Source organism: Tasmannia lanceolata, unplaced genomic scaffold (genome assembly GCF_043159265.1).
Source record: "Tasmannia lanceolata isolate RefF3 unplaced genomic scaffold, GAP_Taslan_0.1 ptg000015l, whole genome shotgun sequence".
Lineage (NCBI taxonomy): Eukaryota > Viridiplantae > Streptophyta > Magnoliopsida > Canellales > Winteraceae > Tasmannia > Tasmannia lanceolata.
Genome location: NW_027518692.1, coordinates 63,944,753 through 63,965,500, shown reverse-complemented (window position 1 = coordinate 63,965,500; position 20,748 = coordinate 63,944,753). Strand labels below are relative to the sequence as shown.

At 38.7% G+C, this 20,748-nt stretch overlaps 2 protein-coding genes across 4 annotated transcripts; one reads left to right on the top strand and one right to left on the bottom strand.

The window, feature by feature from the left end:
• The first annotated feature begins 1,828 nt into the window (after window positions 1-1,828).
• On the top strand, window positions 1,829-6,292 carry LOC143893014 (uncharacterized). 3 transcript variants are annotated; one of them, XM_077397941.1, is made up of 7 exons: window positions 1,829-2,490; window positions 2,617-2,694; window positions 4,481-4,515; window positions 4,615-4,670; window positions 5,428-5,510; window positions 5,625-5,726; window positions 5,831-6,292. In XM_077397941.1, the coding sequence occupies exons 1-7, from the start codon at window positions 2,056-2,058 to the stop codon at window positions 5,852-5,854; spliced, it is 813 nt and encodes a 270-aa protein (XP_077254056.1). In that variant the 5' UTR covers window positions 1,829-2,055; the 3' UTR covers window positions 5,855-6,292. The 3 variants fall into 3 exon arrangements, with proteins under 3 accessions (XP_077254056.1, XP_077254055.1, XP_077254058.1); XM_077397940.1 differs by having other exon boundaries at window positions 1,831-2,490; window positions 5,428-5,472; XM_077397943.1 differs by lacking the exon at window positions 5,428-5,510 and having other exon boundaries at window positions 1,838-2,490.
• Window positions 6,293-9,186: 2,894 nt separating this feature from the next.
• LOC143893013 (uncharacterized) lies at window positions 9,187-19,045 on the bottom strand. Its single transcript, XM_077397939.1, has 4 exons — window positions 18,873-19,045; window positions 17,988-18,058; window positions 10,671-10,760; window positions 9,187-9,508 (listed from the first exon to the last, which is right to left on the bottom strand). Exons 1-4 carry the CDS (start codon window positions 18,988-18,990, stop codon window positions 9,485-9,487), a joined length of 303 nt encoding a protein of 100 aa, XP_077254054.1. The 5' UTR covers window positions 18,991-19,045; the 3' UTR covers window positions 9,187-9,484.
• Between the last annotated feature and the right edge of the window lie 1,703 nt (window positions 19,046-20,748).

The following is a 20,748-nucleotide window of genomic DNA, read 5'->3' as shown; positions in this document are numbered from 1 at the left end:
ACATTTTTTTCTATTGTTAGTTAAAAGTTAAAGGGATAATTACATTTACACCCCCTCTAGTTTCTGACACATCTACTTCCACCCCTATAGTTTAAAACGTGACAAATACACCCTTGTAGTTTCAATTTGTTTAAGGTAGGCCCCCTCAGCTGAAGGTTCGTCCATAGATTGAAGGGTTAGGAAGATCCGATGGAGCTGATTTTTTTGGCACACCCTAACTATGTCAGGACCCATCAAATGAACGCTTTGGATCATCCAAACAATGTGGGCCCACATTATTTGGATGATTTTTTGGTAGTGTTTGGATTCGGGTAGGGGCCCACATTATTTGGATGATCCAAAGCGTTCATTTGATGGGTCCTGACATAGATATGGTGTGCCCAAAAAATCAGCTCCATCGGATCATCCTAACCCTTCAATCTATGGACGAACCTTCAGCTGAGGGGGCAAACATTAAACAAATTGAAACTACAGGGGTGTATTTGTCACGTTTTAAACTATAGGGGTGGAAGTGGATGTGTCAGAAACTAGAGGGGGTGTAAATGTAATTATCCCAAAGTTAAAAGTGAAAACCCACGCACCCATTGTTACTATATGTGAGTGTAATTTCTGCTTCTATGAGTTGAGTTGATTCAAGTGTTTGATTCAGCATTGTTTGATTGTAATTACAACATTGTTTGATTACAGCATTGTTTGATTCAAGTGTGATGTGAGTGTAATTACATCATTGTTTGATTCAAGTGTAATGTGAGTGTAATTTCTGCTTCTATGAGTTGAGTTGCCTTGCCAAACAAGAATTTTCCTTAAAAATTTGCGCCAACGTGAAAAAACCCGACCCGACCCGAACCGACCCGAGATTTATCATGGGTAGGGGCGGGTTTGGGAATCGTGGGTTTTTCGAAAAAAAACCCGACCCGAGATATTTCTCGGGTAGGGTTGGGTTCTCCAAAACCCGACCCGCCCGACCCGAGTTGCAGCCCTAACTGTGATCAATGCTAACATGATCAATGTTTGCGCTCAGAAGGGGAACTTATGTACATGTAATCGTGACCACTGATCCTGTAGACGCACATGAGGTGACCCTATACAAGGTTTGGGTTCTCATCCTATGCGGAATGGAATTCCGATCGGTGAGATAAAGGACTACAGAAAACAATGGTTCAGCTTTTCTAAGTGAAACCCTATACAAGTCTTGATGGACCAAGGGCTAGGATTATTCAGTCAAGTTGAGGTCAACGGATATGAGCAGGGCTTGTGTGGTCTTGGTCAGATCAATGGATCCGGTCATATCCAAGTGGCCCCCAAAAATGGCTGTTAGGAAAGAGTCTAGGATGCCATGGATGGGAAAAAACTAATTTCACCCTCTTTGATCTTTCATTTAGATTGTTTGTAGTTTAACAACCACCTTCTGATTTGTGGTCACTAGCGGATAGACGGTTCAGATCAGTCCATTTGGCACATGTGGGCCTGTAAATGGCTTTACTGTCTCTTTAACAATTTCACTTGGCAATATATAGTGGCATGCAAATGAAAAATGACTTAGTGTAAAGTACCGCATCATGGTTCTAAAAATGAGGGGTCACTTAGATTAAGGGTCTAGATCATGCTGAGGTGGGCCCACATGAAGCTATTTCACCATGCACTGCTAGGAAGACACCCTCTGTGACGAATTTTTCCTGGGGCCATGTTAAAACAGTACAGTAATAACCACATTTTTTATGACAAAGAAACCCTTATCTAACAAAGTATACGTGGCAATTTCATCTGTGCTGTTTGGGATGAACATGACACAAGCGTTGCTTCTTGTCATTTTCGGAGCATATCCGAGATATGAATGGCTGAAAATCAATGACTACGAAAAGGTTGGTTAGACATCAAAACTATTTGCCATTTCGAACCCGGGGTCAGAAATCTCTCCGATTTTATGTACTAGAAGCTGATTCCAATTCAAAATCCAGCGTGCAACAAACACCTGATTCCAACTTTTCTTCAGAATCCTGCCTGGAAAATGAATCCACCATAGAATACCCAAAATCCTAGTTCTGAACTTTTCCCATGGTAAGAGTTGCCATGACTTCCCATCAAATTTCCATCAAGTTCTCTGTATTAAACAGCGTCTATGATGTTCTGAGCAAGAAAAGAAGCTATTTGGGGCTCAAATTCCTGCAACCCACTTGCTGTTATTCTCTTCCAAGAAAAAGTATTGGATTTCTTCAAGATGGTTGCAAATTAAGAGTCTTTGCAGAGAGGTATTTTTTGGGAGGGGTTATAGGAAGAAAAGATGGTATTTTGATGAGAAATGAGAATATGAAGAAGAGGGTGGTTGTGGTTAAAGTTAATAAGGGGTTTGATTTTAATGGTGGAGGGGGTGGGAATAATAACAGCAATAATGCAAGGCTTTTGGGAAATCTTGCTTTGGCCATTGGACTCACTTACCTTTCAATGACAGGGCAACTTGGTTGGATTTTGGATGCAATTGTTTCAATTTGGGTAAGCTCTTAGTCCATTGTATGTATATTTCATCTACTCAGATACATCTTTGCGCTCTTTGTATTTCTTGAATTTTATACTTACGGTTTTCAGCCTGCCTGACTACGTGATTTTATATACAAACAGCTCATTGCAGTGATTCTACCTATTGTGGGGTTAGGTGCTTTCTTGTGGTTTGCAGGACGAGATATAGTTCAAGACAGTGTAAGGATCCTTCACTTTTGGTACTTCTCTTCTTCTATAATGCCAAGGCATATGATTAAAAATTTCAAACACCTATATTATTTTTTGGTTAAATTCTTACTGAAAAGTGTCTCCATAATATTGTTTATATTAAAGAAGTTTTAAGGAATGTAGCTGTCAGTTATAGTGATGGCCTATGCCATGTGGTTTTATTTCTGAATTTTAAGCTGCTCTCTAGAAATTTGTTCATGTGTGAATGGTGTTAAGAATAGAGAGCAAGTTAGATACCAGAAGCCATGATCTAATCTACCACTTCATGGTTCACTCTTCTAGCTGATAGACCAACAAAACAAAAGGCTAGTAAGCTCTGCAGCTATAAACAACTCCAAATTCTATTAAAGTTGGAAAAAAAAAACACCCCAAGGCAACAATGGGTTAGGATATTTTTGCATTGATAGGTAATCATGAAATCAATAGACAGATGACGGATCTCTATAATCTGTACACATGCATCCATGCGTTAGTCAAACTGATGCTTACACTTTTATGACCTCAAGGAGGTTGTTGTTTCTTATTCTTCTTTAATTTTTTTTTTTTTTTTTTTTTTTAATGGGTATATTCTTCTTCTTCTTGAGTTTACGGGTGCGGAAAAGGCGCCATCTCAAACCCTCTATGAGCTTTCTCAGAGGCAATTCCCTGATCTTATCCACACATGCAATGGTATTAAATGGTTTTCTAAAATAAACACCCATCATATCCACCGAGGACTGGTATATTAAATGGAAAATGAAATTCAATTTGTGAATGATACATTAATCTATTTATTGCGAAGTATTTTCGCTGAGAACTCTTTTCACAGGGGATTGGATTAGGGTATAAAGCTATCCACCAGTCTTTTTTTTTTAAGGTTTGAATTTCATATTATCTTGAGATGCTCCAAATAAAGTATTGTGTCAGACCCCTTGGCCTTGGTGCCTCATTGATTCGATGGTCCTGTATCAACTTCTTAAGTGATAAAGTCTGGACTATAGAGATACAGTTTATTCAAATTTGACCAATTGAGAGGACTCGTAGTATCTCTCTAGATCTGGCAAAAGCGAAACACTCCTAACGTCATTCGAATGGGGGCTGAGAAGAAATTCTCTAAAAATCATGAAAAACCTTAAAGAATTAAGGATATCTTATCGGAAATATAGGTACAATTGCATATCTCCATCTTCACAGAAGTAGACATTTGTGGAGTTCTAAGTTTGGCCTTTTCCTTGGATGCTCTTTACTCTTAAAATAAATGATTCAATTACTGAGTCAAGCATTGAATCTGAGTTTTATGATATTTCTGCATCTTTTCATTGAAATGGTTTCATTTTAGCCCCTTCTTTCCGACCAAGACAGTCACTTAATACTCTTTTGACCCACTGACTGATTGAATTATCTTATCTAGATTCTATATTGCAAATGCGGCAACAATAGGTTCGTAGAATTTGGATCCACAAAACCCTATTTTGCTTTCTTTGTTACATCAGACTAACAATCCTTAATCTTCTATTGATTACTTAGATATTTGTATATAGTTATCATTGATGTTCTGGATGTTCCATGTAGGATTTATGCTGCTATTTTTCCTTTTAGCAAGACACTAATCAAGTAGTTTGGTTCGATATCAATATAGCCTAGGCATAAGCGCTTACCACATCCTTCAGATATTTGACGACAGCTAAGGGTGATGTCACTTTGAATTTGAAATAAACTCTATGATCTCATTGAGTTGATTGATGAGTTGTCTTTGTTCTCTCTGGCATATGTGCAGTGCCCCAACTGTGGAAATGATTTTCAGATTTTCAAGTAAGTTGGTTAACAACTGAAGTCATTATCGCTCAAGTTAGTAGCGTGATCTATTTTCCTTCTAACTTGTTCCCTTAACTGCAATGTATTGTCTTCCAGATCCTCTCTAAAAGATGGTCTGCAGCTCTGCCCATTCTGTAGTCAACCATTCTCAGGTAACCACTTATTCTCAAGTTATCTTCCAAAAGGTTTCCAGTTCCTACACACACACACACACACATATATATGGGGGTCTAGCTTTTCCATTCCTGTGCATATTTGGGCATGAGAACAAACATTCTTGACCAGGTATTGTTTGGTATGAGCCAGAAGAGATGAGGAACAGCTTTATAATTTCCTGTATCTTGATCCTTCAGAATATCTGTTATACTTTTGGAACCCAGACAACTAAAGCATGCAATGGTTCTAGGGCTTATGCATGGATAGATGCAATTGTGAATTATACTATTTAAAACCTTCTGTGGAGACTTCATTTATAAACCCGTGATTGGCTCCGCCCGCATGATATGAGCACGATTTGGTTCCTGCACGTCCAAATAGTGCTCCAATCAAATGATCCCATCCATCTGGTCGGTGGCTTCAAAATGGTCAGTTAGGAAAAAGTGGAGAAATGGTTTACTTTCAACATGGGAAAGTACTCAGATCATATAGTTAGGATCCTGCAGCCAATCGTTGGCCTCAATTTCTTATAGATTCTGCAATAATTTGATAAACTGCACAGTGATTACCAACAGATTCGCAGAGGCTTAGGCTCTATTGTTAAAGCAACAATAATCAATGTTATAAGGCTAAGCTTAATCTCTATATGTTTAATATATATACAACCTTTACACTGTCCATTGAAACTAGTTTTTTTTTTTTTTTTCCGCAAAACTTGGAACTAGTAATTTATACATGAGGAATATGAGACAGTGATGTGCAGCCAGCCAGAAGACATGAATACCGTATTGGGCGATGGTAACATTCCAGTTAACACAATACCTAACAAATTGATGGTACACTTTTTCAGTAATAGTGAGAATCGCTTGTTTTGAACCTATGTAACATTTCTAAGCATATACCTTTTTTGCTTAAGTTGCAACTTCTAAGATGGTCTGATGGAATACCAGTGCAAGGCAACAAATTTGTCATGGAATCAGTTAAGTTTTCCTCCAAACAGTCTGAGACATTTGGGCAAGCATTCAATGGTTTTTCACCCCGCTCGGAGAAAGGTGACTCTTGCAACTTTCTTAAAATTAAAGTCTTTGGGTCTTAATTTCCTGTAAGCTGTCAGGTAATTTCCCCTGTTCTTATCTCTTCATGGTTGTATGTACAGGGAAAAGTAAAAGTTCGTCTGTGACTGTAGTTGATATTGAAGCTGAAGTGAAGGACATTGATTGAGCAAAGCCTCCTGCACTTGTGTGAAATGCTAAGCCAAGTGGTTTTCTCTCTAGCCTGCTACTGTACACTATACGATCTCTTTTTTCTGGCCTGTTTCTTGCAACCTCAGTTTGTCACGGTGGAACTCCATGCAAACATTTTAAAAGTAAAATATGATGTAATTAATGGTCTTTGTCATGTAAATGGATCATGCTTTCTGAAACAAGGTCTGGGTTGCACCATTTTAGAAAAAAAAAAGGGTTTGGTTTGCAAATGGAAGGAGACACGGTCTTGAACTGGTTTCAAAATTAGCAGTATGCTTTGTTTTTTATACAACTGCCCAAGACATTGTAATATTGTGAAACTTAAGACAACACTTTACCTGAATTTACGAGAGCAGTTTGGATTTTATAGATTATCAGAAATGTGAACCATACTTTGTATCAGATGTTGGCTCTGCCGGGTTTTTATAATACACTGCTTCTGCACTCAATTTTGAAATAGCTGTCTATTATGTATCTCTATTTGAATCGGTCTGTGTCATTAGATTTGGCTTTTGCACTTAGAACAATTGTTTGCATCATTTTAGAAGAGAACTGAATTCAATTCTTGTTGCTTTTACTATCATATGAAATCTATAACTTGGTGATGAGTTTATCTACTTGTTTTGATGTTGGAACTCATTTATAATTTGCACCTTTGTCATGAGATGGTAGTGGTACCACATCCAACAAACTATCAATATCCAATCAGAGAAATTCGTATAACAAAAGGCGATGTTGGAAGTCAAAACCTCCATGAGAAATAATTCTCCCACTCTAAATTTGTAATGCAATGAGGACCTAAGCACAACCATGTGGAACAAGACAATATTCAACAGGTGGCATGATCTGAATTATTCATCCATGGGCCGTAACTGCTAGTGCATGGTATAGCAATCCCGGGTTTATTTTATCTTTGGACAGGCCATTCTCCATAGGGATAGCAAGCCAGGGTTTAATTTATCCTTGGAAAGAACGTTCTTTATAGTGATAGCAATTCTAGGTATATATTATCCTTGGACACGCTTGCTACCATCTGATCATGTTGAACTACTTGGCTAAATGAACATTCACACTCAAGAAAAACAATCACAAACAGATTATTTCATCCTATAGTAGAACTGGCCAGCTATGGATAAGCCATAAAACCATTTTTTGCAATCCACTATCTCAAGAGTCCAAATCCTATTTGAAAGCAAATTCACTTAGATTCGGATACCCACAACATTTAGATTTAGATTTAGTTGATATTTTGAACTGGATCGGATCCTTAGATTTCAAAATCAGCTACAACAGTGCAAAAAATTCTCATTCTCAAGTCTGCTCTACGAGACATTATTTGGAAATCAATATTTGTGGCAACTTTTTTCACCGTCGCTGCTCTTCGACGTTGCTCCGGCAGCAGCGAGACATCCTTCCCTCCCTCTCTCTCTCTTAAAACATGATCATGAAGATGATTGACGTATTTTGTATCCAAAACTCAAATCCAAATCAAAATACATATTCATGAGGTATCCAAACGCAATCTTATCTGGCACAAATTCTGCGATTCACAAATGAAAAGAATGGTATTGTGTTTCAAAATTGCTAGTGCTTAGAGGGAGATAAAAAGTTTTAAGATTGACACATTACTGGTAGTTATGCAAAGGCTCTATAGTGGATTGAGTCGGATTCCCTGGTCAGCTTTAAGACTCTCAATCTTGAATATAAATGTCCATGGCGAAAGAAAGCAATATTGGAGATTATAAAAACCACACTCCTGAACTTTGACGACTGGAAACTCACCCACACCTGGCGTGGAGCTTATTTTCTTTCAAAAGGAGACGACATAGATCCATCTACTATTCCTTCCCATCTGTATGAAATTGGGGAATGTAGAAATATCAAAATTTTGATACAAAATGTTAAGATAAGATTGATCTCATCATATCCTAATTTTCCACATTTAAACTATTTTGAAATGTTTTTAGTAAATTTCAAATTATCCTCAGAGAAGCTATAGTTTGCAATGCAATTTGACAAATCAACCGCTCCCAACCTTGTTACAATTTTATAATCTTGCTAAAATTTCAGGCTTCATATTTGCCAAAGGGAAATGATATTTTCTCGCCCTCTCACAGATAAAGTCCAATTCTTCCCCCCACCCCACCACCACTACCACCACCACCACCAATGCTATTTGTTAAAGTTTTAAAGGCAGAGTTAAACGTTCAGGGGTGAATTTATCCTCAAGCAGTGAACCATTCCTACAGAAACCGTTTCGGGGGATATCATTTCCCTTTCCAAACCATGATTCTAAAATTTTTGCATTTCAACTGGGACTTACCCTCCTCAGCATTCACCCGGGTCAACTCGACTCAATCATTAACTGCCTGACGGGTCAAGAAAAAGAGGCAGTATAGGGACACCCGTAAGGCAATAGGTATGGACATGAACTTGAATTGACCAATGTAGAAGAATTTTCGTTTCTCCCATCCCATAAACCAATGGATGCCCTATGTAATCAGCTCCATTGTGAACTAAACACCTTGCTGTCGGATACTTCTATTTACTTCTTAGGCCCTCTTTTGATACCGCTAAAGATTATTTACATACCATCTTATATTCAAATTGATTTGAAGTAATATATAAGTGTCTGAGACAAATGGTTTTTAATAGTTTTAGAAATTATGTAGTCAAGGGCTTTCAAGGTTCAAGGAGGTCCCCCGGATTGTTAACCACTCTTCTGACTGGCTATTGAGAGCATCTTTGGAATTGTAACACACTTAAAAAGCAAATTATAAAGCATAAACTAAAGAATGTAGTGTTACTATTGAAACAGAGTAGTGGAGATACCAATCCCCTCTTCCCTTGGAACTATGCAGTGCACAATTTTTCCATCGAGACTGGAACTACCGGCAAAAGGGGATCAACTAGTTGAGTGATCCAAACGATTAATCTATGGATCCCATCATATACTACAAGTCTCCCACATCAGGCAGTCCCAACCTTCCAATCTAATGAGATTTTCAGACTACACAAGGCAGTCCCCATAGCTGGTCCCAAAATGAAAACGGTTTGAATGATTAAGTAGGCAGGCCCGGGCCTACTTTTCTTTTGAAAGATTGGTTTCCTCTTCTTTATGTTCTCAAAGGACTTGAGAAACACTAAATCACCCAAGTTCATTTGAATGGTAATGATAGGCTTGTACAGACCCCTTGCCTTCAATACCCATACCCAGTACAAGGCGCTGAAAAGCAAGCCCATCAGAACCCATTAGCTAACCAGACCATTCTCAACCCAGCACCGCTCTTTTATTGAAATGGTATCTAATACTTCAATTCATGCATAAAGCAAGCTGTTTCTACTGTTCAGAAGTTGAGAAGAAACCAAAGTACTCAAATCATGAGAAGGATATGCAAAAAGAAGACAGGCTCTCAGTATTTATCACTCATAACCCAAGAGTTATAACCTGTACCCCAAACATCTATCAACAAAGAAATACTGAGCCTAGAGATTGTTATTCCTTGGCAAATGCTTTATTTCCAGGAGAACACGGATGAAGCAAACCAGTCAAAGCTCCAGCAAGTCTAGTGGGACGCTTCTAAGATTTTCTGTGAAGCAACAGAAGAAGTCAGTTACTTAAATGCCAGACTACACATAACTACATAACCCTAAAGGCCGAAAAGTTAACATTGCACTGCATGAATCAATGACCCTCGTTTTTAATAAAACAGCTGAAGAAAAACATGAACTTTATAAGTTTCAAAAAAAAAAATATATATATATATATATATATATATATATATATATATATATATATATATATATATAGAGAGAGAGAGAGAGAGAGAGAGAGAGAGAGAGAGGAAAATGATTGTGAGCTTGAAGCTCATATAGCTTGTATGAGCTTGAGGGCCCAAACACATGGGTCCCACATTTTTTGTGGTGATCCAAACCATTCATTTGCAAGGCCCCATCATAGATAGGGCGTGTACCAAAAATCAGCTCCATTGGATCATCCTAACCCCTCCAAAAGCGGAGGGCAAAAATGGGCAAATTTGTGGCCAAAGGTATCTGTCCATTTTGCCCTCCACTTTTGGATGGGTTAGGATGATCCTATGGAGCTGATTTTTTGTACACACCCTATCTATGTAAGGGCCTTTCAAATGAATGCTTTGGACCATCCTAACAATATGGGCCCACATGTGTTTGGGCCCTCAAGCTCATATAAGCTATATGAGCTTCAAGCTCACAATCATTTTCCTCATATATATATATATATATATATATATATATATATATATATATATATATATATATATATATATATATATATATATATATGTGAACTTTATAAGAACCTATGAAGCCATGTTTAATTGACGTGGGTCTAATATCGATTTCGAAATGAGGAGTCTGAGTCAAGTTAAAGCTCAGTCAAGTGGTTGATCAATTTTTTGCAGATTAAAACTAGTACCACGGTCCCTTTTTTGGGAGTACTAGTATCCAATTGAACTACTAGATCACATTTTCATGGGTTTTGTAAAAAAATCATGATCCCTTAACTTCACCTGAGTATTGATCTAGCCAACTTGATTTTTGGAGAACTCATCAAATTTTAGAAGTATATTAAAATTGGATAGTGGAAGAAGCGAACTAGATCAAACATTTAATGCAACAGGCAGAGAAATTATGCTATCAATATCAATATTGGAGCATGGCATATTCGAAAAAGGGGATTGCAGCCCAACAGTTTTAAGTATACAAGATTACCTCATCCTCCTTGTCTTTCTTGCCTCCAGAGAACATCTTCATACCTCCATATATAAGTAACCCCCAACCAGATAAAGAAACAAGGACGAACTGCAAATAATAGAGAGCCACATGAATTTTGTATGATCAAAGTTCAAACGCAAGTCAATCATTGTTGTAAACGTCGTAACCAGATAAATGAGAATACATCTCTAATCAATGTAAAATAACTGAAACGAAATGGTCATATTTCAAAAAATAAGAGCAGAAGTTAGTTTAGTGAAGATAACAAAATTCCAGTAACAAGTGGCCTAAGCGACAGAGAGGTTAAGACGGTCAAAATGAAAATTGTTGAGCTCGAGTGATTAGAGAAACTTCCCATTACAAATTTCTGACATGTACAAGACACAGTACAGCCGCATATTGAAATAAAAAAAGGGCGGCCCAGTGCACGAGGCTTCCACCATTGCAGAGTCTGGAGAGGGCTAGATGTACGCAGCCTTACCCCTACTTTGCAGAGAAGCTGTTTCCGTGACTCGAACCTGATGCAGATAATAGGCCAATAAGTGGCATATTTGCCCATTAGGATTTATTTCCATGTTATTTAGTTTCTAGGATTTATATTTCCATGTTTTAGTTTTAGGATTTTATTTTCCATAGAATTTTAGTTTAATTGCCTATATAAAGGCCTCATGTATTAGGGATTCATAACTTTGATGAAATACAATTGAATTGAGATTTCTCCCCTCTAAAGGTTTCTTCTTCTCTTCTCCTCATATTCATAACTTTGATGAAATACAATTGATGCAGACAATACAATTGAGACTTCTCCCCTCTATAGGTTTCTTCTTCTCTTCTCCTCAGATTCATAACTTTGATGAAATACAAGTGATGCAGATAATAGGCCAATAAGTGGCATATTTGCCCATTAGGATTTATTTCCATGTTATTCAGTTTCTAGGATTTTTATTACCTTGTTTTAGTTTTAGGATTTTATTTTCCATAGAATTTTAGTTTAATTGCCTATATAAAGGCCTCATGTATTGGGGATTCATAACTTTGATGAAATACAATTGAATTGAGATTTCTCCCCTCTGAAGGTTTCTTCTTCTCTTCTCCGCATATTCTTCTTCTCTTCTTCTCTCCCATTGTTCTTCTATTCTATTCTTCCCCTCTTCTTCGTCTCTTCTTCTATTCTTCTCCCTCATCTCTTCTTCCTCTCTCCCCTTTCTTCTATCTCTTCCCTTTCTTTTACTTCGCTTCCGGGTCCTACATCAGAACCCATGACCAGTTCGTCACAATGGAGCAACCTTACCGTTGCGCCAAGGCACATACTGAAATGAAACTAATAATTTCCATTTATAAAAGTCAAAAAGGGTCAAAACTTCAATCCAGAACAAACAACTTCTAACTGGCTTACATCTGATCAGTTGAAAGCAGAAGCTTCAGCCTACCCCAGATTATGACCGCCATAAGAATATGAAATAACCATGTTATCAAGAAACTACATTAAGTTCAGGGCATGCATTATATCATTAGTAGTTTCATCAAGTTAGGGACCTCAAGAAATACAATCACAATTAGATTATGCCCATCCTATAGTAGAACCAGCCAGATTGTTGGAAAATCAGATAACTTTCCGAAAAAAAATTGACATGGGATAGGAATCACGGGCTCTTCAAAGGGGCCACTAAATCAATGTGTTCGATCTTTTAGATGATCACTTCCATTATCAGCTGGGCTGTGATGTGATTAAATTCAGAGGCATCTCAGCATCTCAAATTCGGAAGTGTGCTATCTAGTGTCCCTTCAATTTGATGGTTTGTGCTTATTCTTAGTGGGCATGATAACGTTGTTAGATGAGCATTTTGGGTTCGATTGGGATCAAGAGAATGAAATGGAGGTGCTGGGATCAACAGTATTCTTCTCCTGAATCACGATGCCCCTGAGCCTTAACGGTAAACAATTATTTTTCTTTGAATGAACCCCCAAAGGCTGATTATTCTAGTTGCCCTTTTCCCCTACTGAAGTTCAATTTGATGGTTTGTGCTTATAAAATTGAGAATTGGAGGGATATAAGTACGCATGATAATGTTGTTAGATGAGCATTTTGGGTTCGACTAGTATACACATAGAATGGCGTAGAAGTGCTAGATCAACAGTATTCTTCTACAGAATCATGATGCCCTTGACCTTTTGACCGTGAGCAATTATTTCCCTTTAGACGAGCCCCCATAGGCGGGCTGTTGTATTTGTTCCTTTCCCATTGCTTCCCACTAACCATCTCGGTCATAAAAAAAATTTCCATCCTTCAATAAAGTTCTTCCACCATTCGGAAAAAAAAAATGACATGGAAGACATTGCAAGGCAAATAAAGAATAAAAAAACATAACTTCGGCAACCACTCAATCCATAAAAATATGAAATTTTCTTGGTGTCCAATGTTCTACTTAGAGAATACAGCACGACGAGATATGAATATATACTAGGCCAATATTAGCTTAGACCTAATTTGTCAGGCCATGTTCATATTTCTTGGTTGGCCAAAATTGTCAGACCCTCTCTACCGTCAGTTCGCCATGTATCCATCGAATCAGTCCACTCTAATGTCAATTGATCATAAATCAATTTTCTTGCCATAATTTCTTTTGTTGGGTTTTCCTCGGGCAAAATTTTCTCATTACTAATTTAGTGATGATGGTATTCAATGAATCATCTTTTGGATTAGTTTGTGGTAGTAAAAATATGGACATACCTCATAGGATTCTTCATTCGTATCCTCTATTCCTCTTAACATTATTCTTCGTCTTCTACGTCTAGCACACAATCAAGTTTTGTCTCTCATCTCATTCATCCTTTAGTTTTCTTTCTGCTTATCATCTCTCATCTCTTCAATATTCTTGCTTTAACTTGATTTTCAATTGATTCAAGACTGGAAGACTTTTTAGGAGCCATCATGGCTCTGGTACCAAATTATGTAGAACAAATTTACCCCTGATACCAAACGAAGTAGAACAAATCAACGATTGATGCTATGATACCAAATTATGATGCAATTTCTAACGGGAAAAAAATCCAAGAATCGAATGGTAGCTTTTTATTACAATTTCCAATAATATACTTCAAACTTGGAATGAAGCAGAGATAAATTACTATAGAAAATTATGACAACTAACCTTTGAATGGACAACAATCAAAAGGATGGAAATTTGCTGCAGAAACGTATTTAATCTAGGTCGACTACAACCATAAATCAAACCCCACAAAAATCCTAAAAAAAAGCGTTGCAGAAATCTTCAAAAATTTTGAGTCTTCCTCTCCAAGAGAGTCCAGATAACAGGAATAGGCAACAAAACCTTGCACAAAAAGCTTCTTTTCTCTTATTCCAAATATACAAGAACTACTCCCAAAACTAAAATAAATTACATACATAGAGAAAAGATAAGAACCAATAAAATACTAAAACCCTAAACTAAAAAATCCACACTTTGAAGAAAATACCCTCACTTAAAGCTCCTCACAAAACCATGTGACTAGTAACATGAAGAGTGTCAACAGTGACGTGAATAGTATCATCAAATGAATAGTATCATGGGAGTAGAGTGGACCCTCCTTTATTTTAATTCACTTCTGCGACTCAAATGAAATTTAAAAAAAATCTCTACTATACCATATGAATTAAAAGCATCTGCATCAAACGGTCCAACATTGAAGTGTGCCCCATCTATGTCAGAATTGGGCTCCAATCATGAGTCATGAAAATTAGTTTTTTGACCCCCTTTGGCTCAAATCTTGTGTCAAAATGTTAGGAACCTTACCGATACGCCAAAAGTTCTAGAGCTGAAGGAGCGTGTTAGGCAAGGCCCTTTAAACATGTTCCACACCAAGCTGGGTCCCACACAGTCCCATACCTAGGCGGGCCCCCACTCAGGAGTGTAACATTCCACCACGCTTCCGCATACGCCATCCTCGGCTGTCCACTCTATGACGAATTTCACTCTGGCCCTTTTCCCAGGTAGCCCTTACCACATGTCGCCCCTTCTGCGGCGGCTCACTCTGTGGCAACTTCCCTCTGACAGCTTTCACTCTGGCTTTTTACCATGTAACCCTTTCCAGTTAGTCCTCTCCACAGGTCACCCCTTCCGTGACTTAAACACGTGACGTGGTGGCTGCTTTGACATCAAATGTTAGGTACCTTACCAACACACCAAAATCTCCAGAGCTGATGGAACGTTTTAGCCAAGGCCCTTTAAACCTATCACATACTAGGCTGGGTCCCACCCAGTCCCATACCTAGGCAGGCCCCCACTCAGGACCGTAACACAATACTTGGGTAAAAATCTAAGATGCGATAAATCACCTTGTGATCAAAATCTGGGTTGCATCAATCTTTGTCTCGTGATCAAAATGTATGTTGCAATCAATCTTCTTTCTGTGATCAATGTCTGGTTGCAAAGTTGTATTAGATCAGTCCACCTTTCAACATCACGAAGCTCATTGGCCTCCAGCCAACCATGCATAGAAGTATGACTCGCTTCATCTATTTAACTGTGTGAATTCCTATGAAACGTGTTAGGCAAGGCCCTTTAAACCTATCCCATACTAGGCTGGGTCCCACCCAGTCCCATACCTAGACGGGCTCCCACTCAGGACCGTAACACAATACTTGGGTAAAAATCTAAGATGCGATAAATCACCCTGTGATCAAAATCTGGGTTGCATCAATCTTTGTCTCATGATCAAAATTTATGTTGCAATCAATCTTCTTTCTGTGATCAAAGTCTGGTTGCAAAGTTGTATTAGATCAATCCACCTTTTAATATAGCGAAGCTCATTGGCCTCTAGCCATCCATGCATAGAAGTATGACTCGCTTCATCTATTTAACTGTGTGAATTTCTAAGAGTTGTAACTCTACATTTACTATCTAGTCTCTACCACCTCCACACAATGCAACAACACCAAATTTATATTGCAGGTGCTTTCACGTCTCATCGTGGTGCGCAGTTTGTCTTGATTTCCGATTGATGAACAAGAAGGAAAATGAAACTATTGGATTTTGTGACTCGGCCCTCGTCCCCGTCTACGTGTCCTTTGGACCCTTCGCCAGCCCATCCGCCACCAGTGGAAGCAAGCTACCCCTGTTGAAAAATGGATGCACGCCACATACTAACAGGGGGATTTAGGGGGCTTGACTTGCCAACTGAACTTACCAAAAGAGCTCTAAAGCCCCCTCTCACACCCTATTAGTAAATGATGCTTGCTAGGCAGATCTCTATGTTCCAAGACCGCCTCCGCCCCCATTGGACCAAACATTCACCACGGCCGCGTCCCTGCAAGGAGATGGGAATCCAGGAACTTCTGCCCAAGAACAGGAAGAAATGGAAATCAATCTGTAAGACAAGTGGTGGTTACAGCTTGAAGAGGACCACTCACCCACTTACAAAAAGGCCTGATGAAAAAGGAGAAGGCACTTCACTTCCCAGAAAGATAAGCACAAAGACGGTTCGCCCTCACGGAAGAGATGGAAGAGATGATAGCATCAAGACAATCGCCTCTTCCCTTGAACAACAGTCGGGGTGGATACAATATTCCGCACGCCAACCTATTCCTTTAGGGGTGCATTTCAAACCCTTGTAGAAAAACAACCACTTTTGTTCAGTAAAGTTTCTCATCTTCCATGCGTAGCTGTGCCCGTCCGTGCCGACTGCATTTAAGCGCTGGGGAAGAAGTCTCGTCATTCTAGTTTGGATACTTCTGCATTTAAACTTCTGATATTTTTTTATTTTTTATTTTTGAATGATAAGAAGCTTCTTATGCTCAGAACTCTTAATCTATTTAATTATGTGCATTTCAAAGTAAGAGTTGTGATCCTACATTAACTACTATTTAGTCTCTACCACTTCTGCACAGTACACCAACACCAAATTTATATTGCAGAAGCTTCTGATACTTTGAACTTTTCTCACGTTTAAGTACATTCAAAAACTTTTTTCACCATTCAAATAAAAAAAAGCCCACATATTTTCATGCTAGGAAACAGATTGCATCGCCGTGAGTTCGTCATCGTACCAATAAATGCTCATAACCACCGTCCAGAGGGGCAGATGATTAAAAATGAGGGGCAGAAATATCAGCTTCGTATAACTAACTAATAATCCCAATTGAGGCTAATTTTGAAGTTCATTCAATGCTCTACTTTAATTCTACATCTAAATAAATGAAAATCATGTAACAGAAAACCAAGGAGAGAGCCTCCACAAAATTGTTGCTGAAATTATGTCAGCATACAACATTGCATTGAAGGATTTCCATTTGGCATATAGTTTGTGTCCTTTGTACCACCCAAGACTTGGACTCTGGTCAAGTCGGTTAAGATTAACCATCGCTACCAAATAGAGCGACCATGGGTGGTCCTTTGGCATATAATTTATCTTACCCTTATGCAAGTTTATCTTATTTTTCCTTCATTTATTATTTTTTTCTTTTAACCTATGATTTGTGGACACGGACACGAGTGTCGCCTGTCGACACGAAGTGTCGGACACGGCAAACCCCTAGAATTTAGAAATGGGGACACGTCCAAAATAGAAAGGACGTATAATCATGATTTGTGGACACGGATTCGTGTGCCAAGTTTTGGCACGGATATGAGGTATCTGACGTGGCAACCCCTAAACACGATTGGAATCACCGATTCCAATGAGGCAGAGGTAAGAGAGGTTCTTTAGGACTTGAGAATTGTAGAGATCTATCCTGGGTCAGTTAAGCATTGAGGGTGACTCCCTTAATGTCATTAGATGGTTGCAAGGGAGCCACCCCCACCCTTGGAGATTCGCTAATTGGTTTGATGAGATCCATGAGTGAATGTATGGGGCGGCCATTTCTTTCAGTCATGTAAGAAGCTCTGCTAATAGCGAGGCAGACAGATTAACTAGGGCTGGAGTGGAGAGGGGTGGCCTTGAGGTTTTTTATTTCCTCCCCCCCCCCCCCCCCACTTGAGGCTCTTTAGTTTTTGTATTTTCTCTTGTGTTCTTTGCTTGTACAGAGCATCTCGGTCGTTGGGGGTGTTCCCCTTTCTTCTTTTCTCTAATGAAATTGATCGTCATTGAAAAAAAATGAAAGCTGTGATTTAGTAGAGCACAATCATGATGTCATCCAGACAAGAAGTGGATTAATGAAGATTGGGTGCAAGTGCCACAGACCTTACCCAACTATAACCAAGGGACAAACGATTAAAATCAGTATATCTACTGTCACAACCATAGACTCAACAAACAATGCTGCTAATAGTATAAAATGAAAACTTAAAACTTTTCAAACTTGATAATAACACTCACATGCTCTTCTTTCCATTTCGATGGGCTCATTGGGTCCTGCCAGAAGTTAACTTTGGGGGGTCCATGAGGATCTGTAAAAGTGTAAAGAAAAAATTAACAAGGGTTAGAAATATCTTCCAAACTGAAATGAGTGATAACACAAAAGGCTACTGTCATTAATATACTACAGAGTAATATTATCTTAAGTTCTTAACCATCTTCTTAGATGTATGTTAAAAGGCTGTGTTCCATTGTAGGAAATGAATTTGATGCTGAAGGTTTGTGTGGCTCATAAAAAGAAAAATTAAAGAGACAAGAATGAGAAATAGTGCCAGGGACCCTCGAGAGACCATCTAAAAAGAAATTAAAATATAAAAAGCCATAAAAGATTACCATGATTGCCGACCATTGAAGACATGTGTAACTCTTAAGAACCTTGAAAATTAAAAAAAACTTATTCTTTGATTAAAAAAAAAACGAAGATAAATACATTGAAAAGAAACAATAACCCATAAGGCGATTATAAGACGGAAAATCTTAAGAGGAGAGAAACCTCATTTTCTGCTAGTCAAGCACGACATTAACCCGAAATGCCCATTTTTCAGTCACCAAAGAGGGGAAAAAAAGTGAACCAAAACCCCATAAAAGATAAACAACCCACGAACCCATTTGTATACAAATGTAAAGAATAAAAAGCTGAAATCAGAACATCGCTAACGAAATTTTGAGTCCAATAATCAGTTTTGGACTCTAAATCAATTATCAAGATCCAAAACGAACAGGGCCTTCGTAATCTAAATGTCTATAACATAAACCGCCACTTGAGAAAAATCTAAATATAGAACACACAGAGATGTGCAGATTGCAAATTTAACGGGAAAAAATTAAGAAAGAGAGGAGATATACCTCCACCGCCTGCAAGTCCACGCCGTTGGATGAGCTTGGATGCTTGAGCCACCGATGTGGGAGAGGAGAGCCGAGATAGAGAACCAGCTTGACGAGACGCCGCCACCCACGCAGCCATCTTGAGGTTTTCTGAGAGAGAGAGAGAGGAGAGAACTAGAAGGGCATAAGAACGAGACGAGATCCATTTACATAAGCTACCATATTTCATTAGAGTGACGGGGATGCCCCTGTCAATGATATCATATTACATTATAACTAGGGATGTCAATGGATCCATTTCGGATCGGATTGTTATGGTCCTAAGCGAGGGCCTGCCTGGGTACGGGACTAGGTGTGTCTCCGCTTAGGACGGTAACATTTAGGCCTCCACTTAGGAGTTAGGACCCTAACATGGGTCTATCTATGTCTTGGTCAATTCCATTCTGATTCCTTTTTGGAGTGCTTTTCGAATCTTAATTTCTCATTCTGCTTCATGATTCATTTCGAATCCGTCTGTGTGTCCTACGTCTTACTTTACTTTGTTCATTGTTAAGGTTTAGGTTTAGGGAGGGGAAGGAAAACTAATTTTGTGTGCGTGTATGTGTGTGTGTGTGAGAGAGAGAAAGAATCACCATGGGAAAATGAAATGTTTTTCATAGTTTTGAATTTTGAGAGGGTTTTTAAAATACCCCTGGTGAATGTACATAGAACAAAAATATGAAGGGTATTCTCATACATTGGCGACCTGCATCTGGATTTTCCGCCCGCCTTGGGGTTTCATGGCTATGTTAGAGTCACGATCGGAAATAACTTCAAAACTTAGGATACAAATCCAATGGGACATGGTCAGATCAATATGTTGAACCCAAATCCTGTCTATTAATAATTGGATCCTTAAGATCTAGATCCATCGGAACCTCTGGATCCATTGACACCCCTAACTATAACGTGACTCACCGAGTACCACCCGACTCACTGGATACAAGTCTTTATAGACTTGCAGCACGTGTAGCGAAAACAAATTACACTGGTACCCTATTATTGCGTCATCTAAGCTATTCACTGTCGGGTCTAATGTAGATAGGAGGCTCTGAAAATCTTCTTTGTAGAATGATCCTAACCCTATGATTTGTAGAGGTTTAAAATGGAAACCATGGTGCATGGAATAGATTTTTTTGGAAACCATGATATGTGGAATAGATTTTTCGGGCATGGGACCCAACAAATTATGAGATGAATTGAGGTCCCAATGCATAGCAATACATAAGTCCCATAGGAGATTCCACAAAAATTTGGAACATTTGTTTTTTCTGCCCCAATGTATTTTGTTTTATTTTCCTTTTGCTATGCTTTCACATCATCAACCATAACAAATGGGAGCTGGTATATTCACCCACATGCCACGACTTCTTAGAAGATATGATTGCAATCGGTTTGAATTTCTTGAATCTCATTTCATAATGCCTTGAAGCCTGATCGAAGACTTCCCTTCTTGGATCTTGATGAATTAAGATACTGGTTGAACTATAGAGAGCCCTGTTCTCGTGAGGGAGACTAGCACTGGTAAAAGGGAATGAGAGGTTTCCACCCAACCATACACCTTTTTTATGTGGCTCAGAACAGCCCCTATCCCCATCTTGGATGCATGACAATGCACCTTGAAGTTCTTGGGTGCTTATTTCGGTCAACTCTCAATCAACTTTTTTGGCTGAGTGGAATGTATGTCAATAGCACCCGTTTTTCCAATTCTCACTTGCTCTCTCCGTCTTCATTTCTCTTACTCTGAGAAGAAGAAGAACATGTTATGTGCCTCTATGGGTCCCACTTGGGCTGGAATAAATCAGTTTAGATTTATCAGTTGATAAGATTTGCTCTGTAGTTGTTTGGGATGTTTAGG

Bases quoted from the DNA above. Each gene is read 5' to 3' on its own strand.
- LOC143893014 (XM_077397940.1), top strand. From the start codon at position 2,056: ATGGTAAGAGTTGCCATGACTTCCCATCAAATTTCCATCAAGTTCTCT. The intron at 4,671-5,427 runs GTAACCACTTAT...AATATGAGACAG, and splicing joins CTGTAGTCAACCATTCTCAG to TGATGTGCAGCCAGCCAGAA. The intron at 5,727-5,830 runs GTGACTCTTGCA...TTGTATGTACAG, and splicing joins TTCACCCCGCTCGGAGAAAG to GGAAAAGTAAAAGTTCGTCT.
- LOC143893013 (XM_077397939.1), bottom strand. From the start codon at position 18,990: ATGGCTGCGTGGGTGGCGGCGTCTCGTCAAGCTGGTTCTCTATCTCGG. The intron at 18,059-18,872 runs GTATATCTCCTC...ACACTTTTACAG, and splicing joins TGGACTTGCAGGCGGTGGAG to ATCCTCATGGACCCCCCAAA. The intron at 10,761-17,987 runs GTGAGTGTTATT...TATTATTTGCAG, and splicing joins CGAAATGGAAAGAAGAGCAT to TTCGTCCTTGTTTCTTTATC.